Here is a 12,482-nt window from a genome sequence, read left to right on the forward strand (position 1 = left end):
AGAATGCAAATCAACTGTTTCCTTTTGCCAGCCCTTCTGCTAGAAATTAGCTGCCCGAATTCATTCCATTTCTAGGACAGTATTTTAATTTGTCCTGTTTGCTAACATGTGGAGGAACAATCTCTAGCTGACCTAAGTCGCCTTTTGGTGTTTAGAGAGACTCAAGAATACAAAATAACTGAGAAATCTGAATCTGAAGTTCTTTGAAGAAGAAGAAGTTTAGATTTGATATCCCGCTTTATCACTACCCAAAGGAGTCTCAAAGTGGCTAACATTCTCCTTTCCCTTCCTCCCCCACAACAAACACTCTGTGAGGTGAGTGGGGCTGAGAGACTTCAAAGAAGTGTGACTGGCCCAAGGTCATCCAGCAGCTGCATGTGGAGGAGCGGGGAAGCGAACCCGATTCACCAGATTATGAGTCCACCGCTCTTAACCACTACACCACACTGGCTCTCTTTGGCGCTAGAGCTGTTGTATGGGGTACATGGGAATCCTACAGCAGCATAACAAAGCAAACATCTCTAGTTGAATTGTGGTAGGTTACTTGACTTCACTCAGAAGAAGGAAAATTTCAACCAGTCACAATACCTACTGGTAGTTAATGGTGCATTTAACTGCGAGCTTTTCATTTATTTATTTATTTATACATACATACATACATACATACATACATGGGACGCAGGTGGCTCTGTGGTCTAAACCACAGAGCCTAGAACTTGCCGATCAGAAAGTCGGCGGTTCGAATCCCCGCGACGGGGTGAGCTCCCATTGCTCGGTCCCTGCTCCTGCCAACCTAGCAGGTTGAAAGCACGTCAAAGTGCAAGTAGATAAATAGGTACCACTCCGGCGGGAAGGTAAACAGCATTTCCGTGTGCTGCTCTGGTTCGCCAGAAGCGGCTTAGTCATGCTGTTCACATGACCCGGAAACTGTCTGCGGATAAACGCCGGCTCCCTTGGCCTATAGAGCGAGATGAGCGCAGCAACCCCAGAGCCATCCGCGACTGGACCTAAAGGTCAGGGGTACCTTTACATACATACATACATACATACATACATACACGGCATACCACTTCTAAGCAATTTTCATGCATTAATATCACAAATCCTACAACACTTACTAGGAAATATTTAGCCTGTTTGAGGGTGCAAGCCTTTACTGGAGCAATACTGACTGAGAGGCTTGAGAAATTTATGATACATCGACACAACATGAGAAACATCACTAAGCATGGCAAATGCACGGACAGAATTCCCTCAGCTCACAGGTAGAGGGAATCATGCCAGCAGAGCCATTCCACCAGCAAAGATACGCCAGCAGAGCCGCCTAAATGGGTCAGGGAAGTGGGTGGGGCAGGCTGGTGAAAGGGGAGGAACACACTTAACATGGCATCCTATGTTCTCCAGAGACTGGGCTTTTTTTTTTTTTAAGCATTGTCACTGGAGGGGTTGGTGAACTCAAAAGGACACTTAAAAATCAAGCTAAAGGGAATTTTAAATCTTCAGTTTAAATAAGCACACACATTTTAAAATAAATTCGCCTGCTGCACATGAGCAGCGTGAGATTCCAGAGGTTCCAGGTAGCTTCCCCAGGGTTTGTGTTTCCTTTGGAATGAGGGGTATATGGTTTATTTACACATATATGCAACCTGAGTCAGCATTGACACCCCAAGAAGGCATAGCTGTCAACGTTTCCATTTTTTAAGGGAAATTCCCTTATTCCGAATAGGATTCCTCGCAAGACAGTGGCGTAGCGTGGGGGGTGCCAGGGGTGCCGGCCGCACCGGGCGCAACATCTGGGGGGGGGCGCGGAAGAGACTCGAGTGCTAAAATCCACGGGTTAGGGGGCGCAAATTACTTGCCTTTCCCCGGGTGCTGAGAACCCACGCTACGCCACTGTCGCAAGACAAGGGGAAAGTTGACAGCTATGCAAGAAGGACTTGCTTCTCCCATAGCCACAGCCTTGGATTGCAGCAGAAATCAGGCATAGCTCTGTTTCTCAGCTGCCCACCTTCCAATTCCTGGCTCACAACAATCAACTCTCAACTCTGTCTTTGCCTTTCTAACTACCAGAGAGTTGAGGGATGGGGCACTTCCTTTGTTACCTTAATGACTCCTACTTAGGCCATTACCTCACCCCAGAAGCTAGCCTGGCTAGTCCAGGAAGCTGAATCGTGGCTTAGATTTTAACCCTTACTAGACCCAGGAATAAGAAGGGTACAGCCTACCCCTCTACCCACAACTCATAACAGCCACAAATCATGTATTTTAATGATAAATTATTGTAATTAAAAGGCATTTAAAATCTAATTTTAAATGGCCAGAACTCTGGATTTATTTATTTTTTTAAAAAATTCTGCTCAGCCTAACTCTTTGGAGCAGGCTGTTTTCTTCTGTCTTGGATTCAAAGAAAGTGGACAACAGCAGGCCGGGATCACAATAGGCTGTGCCAATCCCATGCAGAGCTATGTTTAGCTGTGCATTAACTATCTGTGTTGTCATACTTGCTCATGTGTCATCTGCTATAAGATTATGTGGGGACACAATTCTTTCAGTTTGCATTGAGTGTGGTGAGAGTTGTAACATTTCTGCCAGACGTTTCTGCACCATGCCAGAAGCTATGGCCCTACACACAATGGCTTAGAAATGTCTACACACAATGGCTTAGAAATGTTGTTGTGAATTTTAATGTTTTATTATTTTAACTTCTTGTATGTTTTAATGTAATGTATTTCCCCCCTGATTTTATGGTTTTATCTTTTTGTTAACTGCCTTGGCGGTTTTTGTTACAATCAAGCAGTGTACAAATTTAATGAAATAAAGTAAATGAATAAAATGAGAGGTGACAGCTGCCAAGACTCAGTGTGAGGGTTGTGGTACTTCAGAAATTATTTGCCCTGCTCACGTGCTTCCTTCTTCAATTAAAGGGGCTGGCAAAGGACCCCATAAATTTCCAGAACTATGGGGGGGGGGAAAAAAATATCCCCCCCTCAGTGGCATAGGGTGGAAGGGCTAAGGGGGAGCAACTCTGGGTGTAAAATAGCACGCCCTCCCCCTCACATGGGACGTGGGTGGTGCTGTGGGTTAAACAACAGAGCCTAGGGCTTGCCGATCAGAATGTCGGTTCAAATCCCCGCGACGGAGTGAACTCCCGTTGCTTGGTCCCTGCTCCTGCCCACCTAGCAGTCTGAAAGCACGTCAAAGTGCAAGTAGATAAATAGGTACCGCTCCGGTGGAAGGTAAACGGCGTTTTCGTGCACTGCTCTGGTTCGCCAGAAGCGGCTTAGTCATGCTGGCCACATGACCCGAAAGCTGTACGCCGGCTCCCTCGCCAGTAAAGCGAGATGAGTGCCGCAACCCCAGAGTCGGTCACGACAGGACTTAATGGTCGGGGTCCAGTTACCTTTACCTTGGAAGTATGCCACACAATTTTAGATAAGAGTCTAGGTGCAAAGAAATTATGGGAAATGGTCCCATCTCAACACTCTACCACCCAGTGTCCTGGTTTGCGAGGCAGGGAGAGGGTAAAGATGAGAATCCTGCCAATTAGCTTCCAGAGAAGAAAAATGTACATGAGGACCAAGTATTCCAGGTCATCCCCAGCATCTTCATACAGATCTGAGCAGGGGCAGGTATTATTTGGAACTATGTGTCTCAGAAATAAAGCACATGAACATGCGCAGAATGCCCCTTCCTTGCCCAAAAGAGATATGTTAAAAGCCTCTAGGCATGCCCCCATGTCTTCTTCAGGCCAATGAGCCTTCTGATTTCTTCAAAGAAGAGTGAGTGAGTCGGGCTGCCATTGTAAGTAGAGTCCTTATCCTCAGCAGGCAACATCTCAACATTTAAAAATGGCATAAAAGCAACAGGCATCACAAATTAAAATAAGAAGCATCCATTTAAAAAGAAGAGCTCGGGACTGACTGAAGATGCTCTGCATTCTTCAGTGGTGTAGCAGGGGGGAGGATTGGGGGATATGGCCCCAGGCACATTTTGTTTCCCCCAAATGTGAACTAGGTCTAAGCACAATAAAAAGGAAAGACTTTGAGGAGAGTTTTGAGTTTACTGGGCCAAATGAATTCAAGAGGACAGGGTGGGGTGGGGAATTTCCCCTGCACGTTATATGTTAAGAAATGCCCTGCTTCCTCATCATGGGCATGTCCCTATTGGTGGCAGAATTTGGAGCAGGGTCTTTAGTGTTGCAGTGCCAGCCCCCTGGTGTCTCTTCCTTTCCATGTCAAATCAGTGCTGATAATACTAGACTTCCAACACTTACTCAAGACATCTTTGTTTAGGCGGGTATTTTCACGTGTGTACTTCAAACTATTTATTGTGTTGTTTTCTGCTCGCTGATTTTTATCTTTGTTTTTATTGAATTTCATGGTTTCAATCTTGTATGCCACTTTGCTAATGTGAAACAACAAGGAGCCAAGAAATAAACACACATTTTATGCCTATATCTAATTCTGAGGCCTAAAGTTGTCAGAATGAATCTGCGGAAGGGCTAGAGTCTTGCCCAAACATCTTGCTCCTTACCCTAAGGTGTTCTGGCTGGTGCACAGGTGCAAAGGGGCTTGCCCATCGTCACTCAGAAGATTGGGATTAGCCTTGTGTTCCAGTAGCAACTCTGCGCATTCTCTGTTGCCCCTCTGGCAGGCTTCGTGCAGGGCGCTCCGTCCTCCTGGAGCTGCGTTTGGGTCTGCTCGCCAGAAGAGCAGGTGACGAAGGCAGGCAGTGTGTCCATGGATGGCCGAGATGCAGAGTGGATTGGTCAGATCCCTCTTGTATTCCAGAGACCACAGGCCTGGAGCAGACAGGGATGGTGGGCGGGAGAAGAGAAACAGAAAAGAAAAGCAAGGATGGGCTTGGGGCTGAGATTTGGGATCAGAGGGTTTTTCCATGTCTCTAGGTGTACAGGGATTGCAGGTGTTTGTATGAGAATGTTAATGTCCGTTATTGTTATGAACCTGTGGGTGCAAGACACCCTGAATGAAGGCTGAGATGTTAGAATTGGGGAATAGACAGGCTCATCTCTACTGTGGGCAGACCCAAGTGTGTATTAGGGTGTAGCAAAAGGTGGGGTGGCCCCATTGAAAAGCCTCTGCTATTGGCATAAGATAAAGGTAAAGGGACCCCTGACCATTAGGTCCAGTTGTGGCCAACTCTGGGGTTGCGGCGCTCATCTCGCTTTATTGGCCAAGGGAGCCGGCGTGCAGCTTCCAGGTCATGTGGCCAGCATGATTAAGCCACTTCTGGCGAACCAGAGCGGCGCACGGAAACGCCATTTACCTTCCTGCCGGAGTGGTACCTATTTATCTAGTTGCACTTTGACATGCTTTCGTACTGCTAGGTTGGCAGGAGCAGGGACCGAACAACAGGAGCTCACCCCGTCACGGGGATTCGAACCGCTGACCTCCTAATCGGCAAGTCCTAGGCTCTGTGGTTTAACCCACAGCGCCACCTGCGTCCACTATGCTATTGGCATAGTGAAAGCTAATTAAGTCAGGTCAGCGTCCCAAATTATGACCCCCTCCTTAATCTCGGAAATCAACATGTTAGGCACTAATTAACTCTGGCAAGTTTCCTTGGAAGGAGGGGTAAACAATTAGGAAGTTCATCAAAGGGGCTAGGTGTGGAAAGGGCACATGGAAAAGGCTTCCTCCCTCCCTCAGGGGATAAAAGCTGAGGGTTTAAAGCAGCAGGTTGGAGTTAAGAAGGATTCAGCTGGAGAGGGGGAAGGGTGTGCTGCTTGCTGTCTGTTTGAGTGCAAGGCTATGGTGTGTGTGTGTGTGTGTGTGTGTGTGTGTAAATAAATCATTTATCCTAAGGACCCTACAGTCTTTGCTGTGCCTCATTTGCCCAAAAGGAAACACAGAGGCTGGATTAAGATGAGCCTGCAGCCCATGGACTCTCGCAGTGCCCATGCAGATTGGGGTGGCATGTAACAATATGAATGTTGAATGGTACAATCTATGTATGCTTAACATTTTTAAATGCAAGTGGTTTGGAGAACTTTCAGGTAACAAGCAATTAATAAGTCTGAATAATAATAATAATCCTTCTATGAGCTTTCTGTCATGTCTCAGTATTGAAATGATTAAACAAACATGCAAACAGTTGATGGATCATGTGGCATTCGAAGGCACTCAAACACATTTTTTTATTTCATAAAATTTATACACTGCTTAATTGTAAAAAAACCTCAGAGTGGGTTAGAATAGATAAAACAGTAAAATCAATTTTAAAAATACAACCCTACTTTCAACCATACAAAAGTTAAAATACTAAAATAGATTAAAATTATCTCACCTTTCTAAGCATCTGGGTAGGCTTGTCTAGAGAGGAATGTCTTTAGCAGTCACCAAAAACAGAACAGCAAAGGCACCAGCATGATCTCACTAGGCAGGAAGTTCCAAAGTGCAAGTCCTGACACACTAAATGACCAAGTTCTTACACATGCGGAGTGGGCATCATGTGGCACCAGCAGCAATGCCAATTCCACCAATCCAAGCAGCTGGGTGGACACATGTGGGGTAAATTGCTCCCAAGTTGCTAAGGGCTTTGTGTGCTAATAGCCTTGAACTTGGCCCGGTAGCAAATCAGCAGCCAGTTCAGATCTCTGAGCAGACGTGTTTTGTGCTGACGAGGCCTCACTCACCCCATTACAGCTGGACCAGGGGTTGCAAACAGCTTGGGGCTTGAGGGCCACTTTCGTTGCTAGGCAACCCGCCAGGAGCCTCAGCCCCAAAGTGGTTCCCAACCTTTTTTTGGCCAAGCCTCACCTAAGCATCTCTAAAATCCTGATTCCCCCCTGTGACATATACCGTATTTTTTGCTCTATAAGACTCACTTTTTCCCTCCTAAAAAGTAAGGGGAAATGTGTGTGCGTCTTATGGAGCGAATGCAGCCTGTGCAGCTATCCCAGAAGCCAGAACAGCAAGAGGGATTGCTGCTTTCACTGCGCAATGATTCCTCTTGCTGTTTTGGCTTCTGAGATTCAGAATATTTTTTTCTTGTTTTCCTCCTCCAAAAACTAGGTGCGTCTTGTGGTCTTGGTGTGTCTTATACAGCGGAAAAATATGGTAATTCTTATTATTCAAAAAGTGAGCTCCTATTCATGTGGAGGAAGCCTAAAAGGCCATTAACTTGGTCTAAACAAGCTTCCAAATTGGGAACCATGGGTCTAGATACATATGCAGCCCCTCCCAATCTGTGCAGAATAGCTGAGGTAGGGGGTTAACCCCCTCCCTGCTCATTAGAAAATGGGGCTCTGGGTGGAAGTTTGGCTGCTCATCTGGCCACAGGCGAGAGAGAGAAACTTTAACCTCTCCACCCACCTTAGCCCTGGTTCTGTTTTTCTTTTTGACATTCTTGCCAAAATTGATGGGATTGTGGGAAGAGAGAAAATTGTGGCTGGAGGCCTTGGCACACTTGCCAAAAGAGGAAGCCACTTCCCCCGAAAGGAATGCATCAAATATGGTACCAGGGAATACAGCTCGAGGTATCTTAAAGGCTAACAAATTTATTTTTACATAAGCTTTCATGGACTACAAAAATACACCGAGCGTGTGCAGTTTCACAGCTCTCAGCAAAGCACAAACAAAAGACATTTTGGCAACCTTAATATTTTAAACATGTGCATATTTTAAACTCACTTCTCATTCTTTTTGCTCACTTCCTAACTCGGATCAGTCACAAACTCTCAGCCTAACCTTTGTCACGTGGTTGTTGTGGAGATATAGCAGGTGACATAAAATGGCTGCAAAAGGGGGCTCAATGCTAAAATTATGGTTGATAACATATCCCACTTTCATAAAATAATGTTAAACACAGTGAATTGCCTATATTTCAGATCTATTTGTCTAGCATTGATACAGGCTTCCCCCTTCCTCACAAGAAAGCCAAGGCTGCAAGACTGTACCCAACTTACCTAGGAATAAACCCCATTAAACACAAAGAAATTTATTACTGAGTAGACATGCAGATTGTTGTTGTCAGGGAACTGACATCGGAGCTAGAGGCGGAGGGAAGGCTCTCAAATGATGCTGGAGAAGGGCCCAGCAGGGAGAGAGGCAGCTCAACAGATGGGGAAGCAAATCAGCGCAACACCAGGGATATAGAGGGGCTGATGGGGGAATCGGCGAGAGGGCTCCAGGACTCTTCACCGGACACCAGCGGGGAGAGCACGGGTCCTCCGCTACCCACGCCCTCCCTGCGCAGAAGACTGGACTTCAGCTACTTATTGTGTTGCAGCATTTGCAGAAAAAAAACACCTTGTAGGGATTACCTAATGTTAGATGAAACCACTAAAGGAAAGATGCATCTTGGTTTGTTAGGAACAAACAAAGAACAAAGGGGAAATTTAGGGTCTTTAGATTAGAACTATAACAATTCCAAGGACTAGAAAATGAAACGGAAGCAGGAAGGGGGAATGCACTAAAGTGGAGGGGACAACAGCTGCTTTTTGGGACTACAGTGATTCTCCAAATAACGCAGTCATGAATCAAAGTTCTGACATTACTCATTGGCAAAAAACACTGACAGAAAAGACAGGAGCAGTCAGTTTGGCTGATCTCACAGAAATGTAGAAGGATGCCCACACATTTTGCTTTATAACTTTCCTTCTAGTAGCGCTAGAGGCTTATATATATATATATATATAGAGAGAGAGAGAGGATTGGGGGGGAGGGTGGGGAGAAGAGGACATCAGGACATCAGCATGCAATCCTTTTAAGCAGCACAGAAAATGTAACTCTTACGCAACTGGAAGGTACCTGACTGAAAAAGACAGCAATATCTCCTGGTTCTCCTGACAACGTGTGGAAAAGGGACTGGGGGAAACTTCAGCCAAGGGAAATGGTCGTGCTATTGAAAAGGATCACAGTCAACCATTTCAATACTTTCCTTCATTCTGCAAATGCTGCCAAGTGCTCTTGCTGGATATGACAGCGACACATTACACTCTCCCCTCTCCGACAACATGCGGGGCTGGGGGTTAGCCAATACGAGTCAGGGTGGATATAAAAGGCAAGCAACAATAAAAAGAAGTCCCCAGTGAATATACATCAGTGGCCTGGATTTCACATGGCACACAGAGGTGCCTTCTTGTCATGAAGGAACAAATCGATATTATGCCGGTAACAAGCTATAGAAACTTTGCTGAGAAACTTTTGAAAAGACTTTGTGCTAATTGCTCCACTGCACTTAAAGCAAATATGCAGCCTATTGAAGTCCAAGCATGTGCAACATACTGGTCACCCAACCGCTAGACAATGAGCGAACAAGGCTTACATTGCTTTTGAAGAGATAACACTAAAATGTTTATCCTGGGGCCCTGGTCAAAATGTTGCTAGCACAGAATGGGGTCCTTTCCCATTACAGGGAGAGATCTTTTGTGCAAATCTCACTCGTTTCTGTCCCCCCCCTTTTCATTTTTGGTTCTACAGGTTTACTTTTCAGTTTTAAAGCAATTATTTTGTTATTCCCTCTAAACCCCTTAATTCTACCCCTTTCATGGCTGTTCACTATGGATGACAGCCACTCCTCCTCCTCAAATGAACCAATATAACTATATTCTGATATCACTAAGGGCAGGTGAAGCCTACTTAGAGTGAGGGCAAAGCTTCCTGTATAAATCATGTGGGCAATCCTTGCCAATTAGGGTCAGCGTTAAAAAACGGAAAACTTCTGATGGATATCTTTCAATACTGATCAAGAATTTGGAGGAAAGAATTTGCCTGTTTTGGCTGAGCCCTAGGATGAATCATGATACGCAAACAGACCAAATAAAAAGCTTTGTGTAGAGATTTCTATATTTGGTAATCCCACCATCTATCAAGAAGTTTTTCCTTGCTAAACCATGCCAGCCAATCAAATAAATTAGGAACACTATTTCATTCTGCCTGGCTAACAGGATATTTATATTTTCTACATTGCTATCACATAGCAGAGCTGGAGACCTGCTTCTGCAGCTGTTCAGGCAAATACAGGGACTCCAAGAAGACTCTGCCTGACCTACTGAGCAAACAAACATAAGTCAGAGATGGCCTTAGCAGGAGGCAAGAAGGTTCATTCTTCTCTGTTCCTTGCATTATACACAAGGCAGCCAGGGAGAGATCAGCAGTCAGGATGCTGGATGAGACGGCATGACCAAGGTTCACAGAGAACATTCAGCAGCACCTTTACCTGTGAGCACCCCACACAGAACAGCAGGCAGAAAGGGTAAAAAGAGGAGATGTGCAGGAGGGGAGAAAAGGTGGCAGCCCTGCCTATACTGGGAAACAGTCCTGCTCCTCTTCCACCACCCCTGCAGGCAGCCCCCACCATCACCAAACAGTCCCTACAGCAGAGCTTTTGCACCAGACTGTGTCACATAGACCTCTCCTTTCACCATGTGGGGAGAGATGGGAGCCGAGGCCTGGGAGGACAGCAGAGGACTGAGGGGAGCTGCTCAGCATGACTACAGAGATGCAAGTCCTACACACTGCCCAAGGTGATATGAGAGAAGCACTGGCTCCATTGCCAGGTGAGGGAGTTGTGCTCCCTACCTTTGAAAGGTATGGCAGCCATGAATGAGCTGGGGAGAAAACAGGAAATGTGGCCGGCGGGGTGGGGGGGCCTCACCTGGGAGACAGCACCGATGAGCCTGAGGTGATCAGACCAAGGAGGATTCCCTTAGAGCACGGCTGGCTGACTGGAAGGTAAGCACGAACCTGAGGAGGAGGAAAGTGAGGGGCTGCTCAACCCCTTTCACTTGGTCTGTGGGAATCCCAACCCAAGATCCCCGAACTCCTTGCTGAGACTTTCTATGATGCTAACAATACTGGACACATCTGGATCCTCTTCAAAGAGGGTCAGTCCTGCTCCTTAGACCAGATTAGCACATCGCCGTTGCCATCTTGCTCAGTTTCCATTAGCCCACCCAGGTCTAGAAACATATGGTGATAGCAAGCCTACAAGCCTGTTCACTGCTGACAGTGCTCTACGATACTAGCCAAAGACCCTTGCTGACCCACGTGAAAGAGCTGCTGGGAGGGACAGAGGGAGGGAAGGAACCAGCCCTGCACACAGACTTTGGGAGCAACTGGATAGCCACAAATAAGAGAACACTTTTTTAAAAGCACCACTTGCCTTAATTTGGATTAGTAAATAATACCTGTTTAAGTTTGAAAGTGGTCCTTGAAATCTAGAGTACCTGACAGTCCATAAGCAGCTTTCTTTTTCACCTGCCATTCCAGCTCATTTTTACTGATCTCAAAGACCACATTGACATCTTCGTAATACTGATCGACCAGAGCTTTGAGCTTCTTGAGGTTTCCTGTGACCAGAGCCTCAAAGTATTTGTCCAGAGGGGCATGGCGAGTCTTCAGCTTGCATCTGGATCCTCCTGGCTCACAGATCTGCAGCTTGTCTACAGCAGGTCGTGGCACCTCTTCCATTGTGCTAATCTGCAGCTAATTTTAGTCCAGAACCTTGTTGTGCAGATTACGGAGGTCTTATTGTTTGTGTGACTCTGTTTGTGCTGCCCAATTAAATTCTAGTTAGGGCTCTGATATAGCTTGTATTTAAATCTGGTGCTAATTGTTACTTGATACAATTAAAGTCACGTGGGTGGGTGGCTACAATAACAGCCACTTTACTACTGAGATTACATGTGGAAATAAATATAGCTTGACAAGGTCAAATATTCACAAGTCTGCTTGTGCTGGAATTCCTTCATGGAGATATTTTAATTCCAAGCATGATCTTGGCAAGGAAACGTTCTCATCCACAGTGAGGTTTTTCCCTATAATTGATGTTAGCCTATTTTAGTCCCGATGACATGCAATGGTTTGCATGCTTTGGGATCTCTTGCATTGCAAACTTTTATCGTCTGCTTATCCACATGATTTTCAGCACCAGGTTTTCTTTCCATGCCATCACCATGAAATACAGTCCTGTGATTAGGATATGTATCCCGGTCATGTACAATGCCATAAAATATTGACTTTCTTTATTGCATTAAAGTGTCATAGCATTTTTCACTGAGCAAATTTGAATCTGTTAGCCCTTTTTTATGCTGCAGAAACTGTAATTCCTAAGGACTAGAAGCCAATGCAATAGAATCCATCTGCGCTTAAGGTTCATGACAATTTTTCCATTGCTTTCAGCTAGGTTAATAGTGGTGCTGGTGGTGACTAGACTAATATTTGACTCTAGAAGTAGGATCAGTCCCTAAACTCACTGACTGAAGGGCACACAGGGGACAAGCCAGAAACAGGAGATGCCTAACTCCTGTCTGTGCCTAGGGCTGTGCCTAGGGTTCGGCAACAAAGCTGTTTACATGCAAGAAGTATCTGATATCACAACCAGGGGCTAACTTTTGCCAATAGGGTGTGTAATTAGAAATGCCTCAACACATCCCCACAGCAGTACATCTGCAAATCTAGAAATTATCGTAATAAATAAGAGAAATAATTCAGGGGTCTCCCTCAGCAGGTGATGGA

The 12,482-nt window shown here is 45.6% G+C and overlaps 1 protein-coding gene and 1 long non-coding RNA gene across 3 annotated transcripts in view; one reads left to right on the forward strand and one right to left on the reverse strand.

The window, feature by feature from the left end:
* ASB18 (ankyrin repeat and SOCS box containing 18) overlaps window positions 1-12,482 on the reverse strand; it is a 44,767-nt gene that overhangs the window by 16,797 nt on the left and 15,488 nt on the right. The window contains exons 1-2 of one of the 2 annotated variants that reach the window (XM_082199597.1): window positions 11,192-11,513; window positions 4,534-4,801 (exon numbers count right to left, since the gene is read on the reverse strand). In XM_082199597.1, the coding sequence (XP_082055723.1) occupies window positions 4,534-4,801; window positions 11,192-11,435 (512 nt within the window). In that variant the 5' untranslated portion in view covers window positions 11,436-11,513. Of the gene's footprint in view, window positions 1-4,533; window positions 4,802-11,191; window positions 11,514-12,482 lie in introns of those variants that run through there. The other variant, XM_082199598.1, reaches the window with a different exon arrangement.
* Window positions 10,271-12,482, forward strand: part of LOC309525592 — an 83,402-nt gene continuing 81,190 nt past the window's right edge. Inside the window, exon 1 of the long non-coding RNA XR_014216446.1 lies at window positions 10,271-10,553. This is a non-coding gene — a long non-coding RNA (uncharacterized lncRNA). The remainder of the gene's footprint in view (window positions 10,554-12,482) is intronic.

This window comes from Podarcis vaucheri (assembly GCF_965113315.1).
Source record: "Podarcis vaucheri genome assembly, chromosome: 1".
Lineage (NCBI taxonomy): Eukaryota > Metazoa > Chordata > Lepidosauria > Squamata > Lacertidae > Podarcis > Podarcis vaucheri.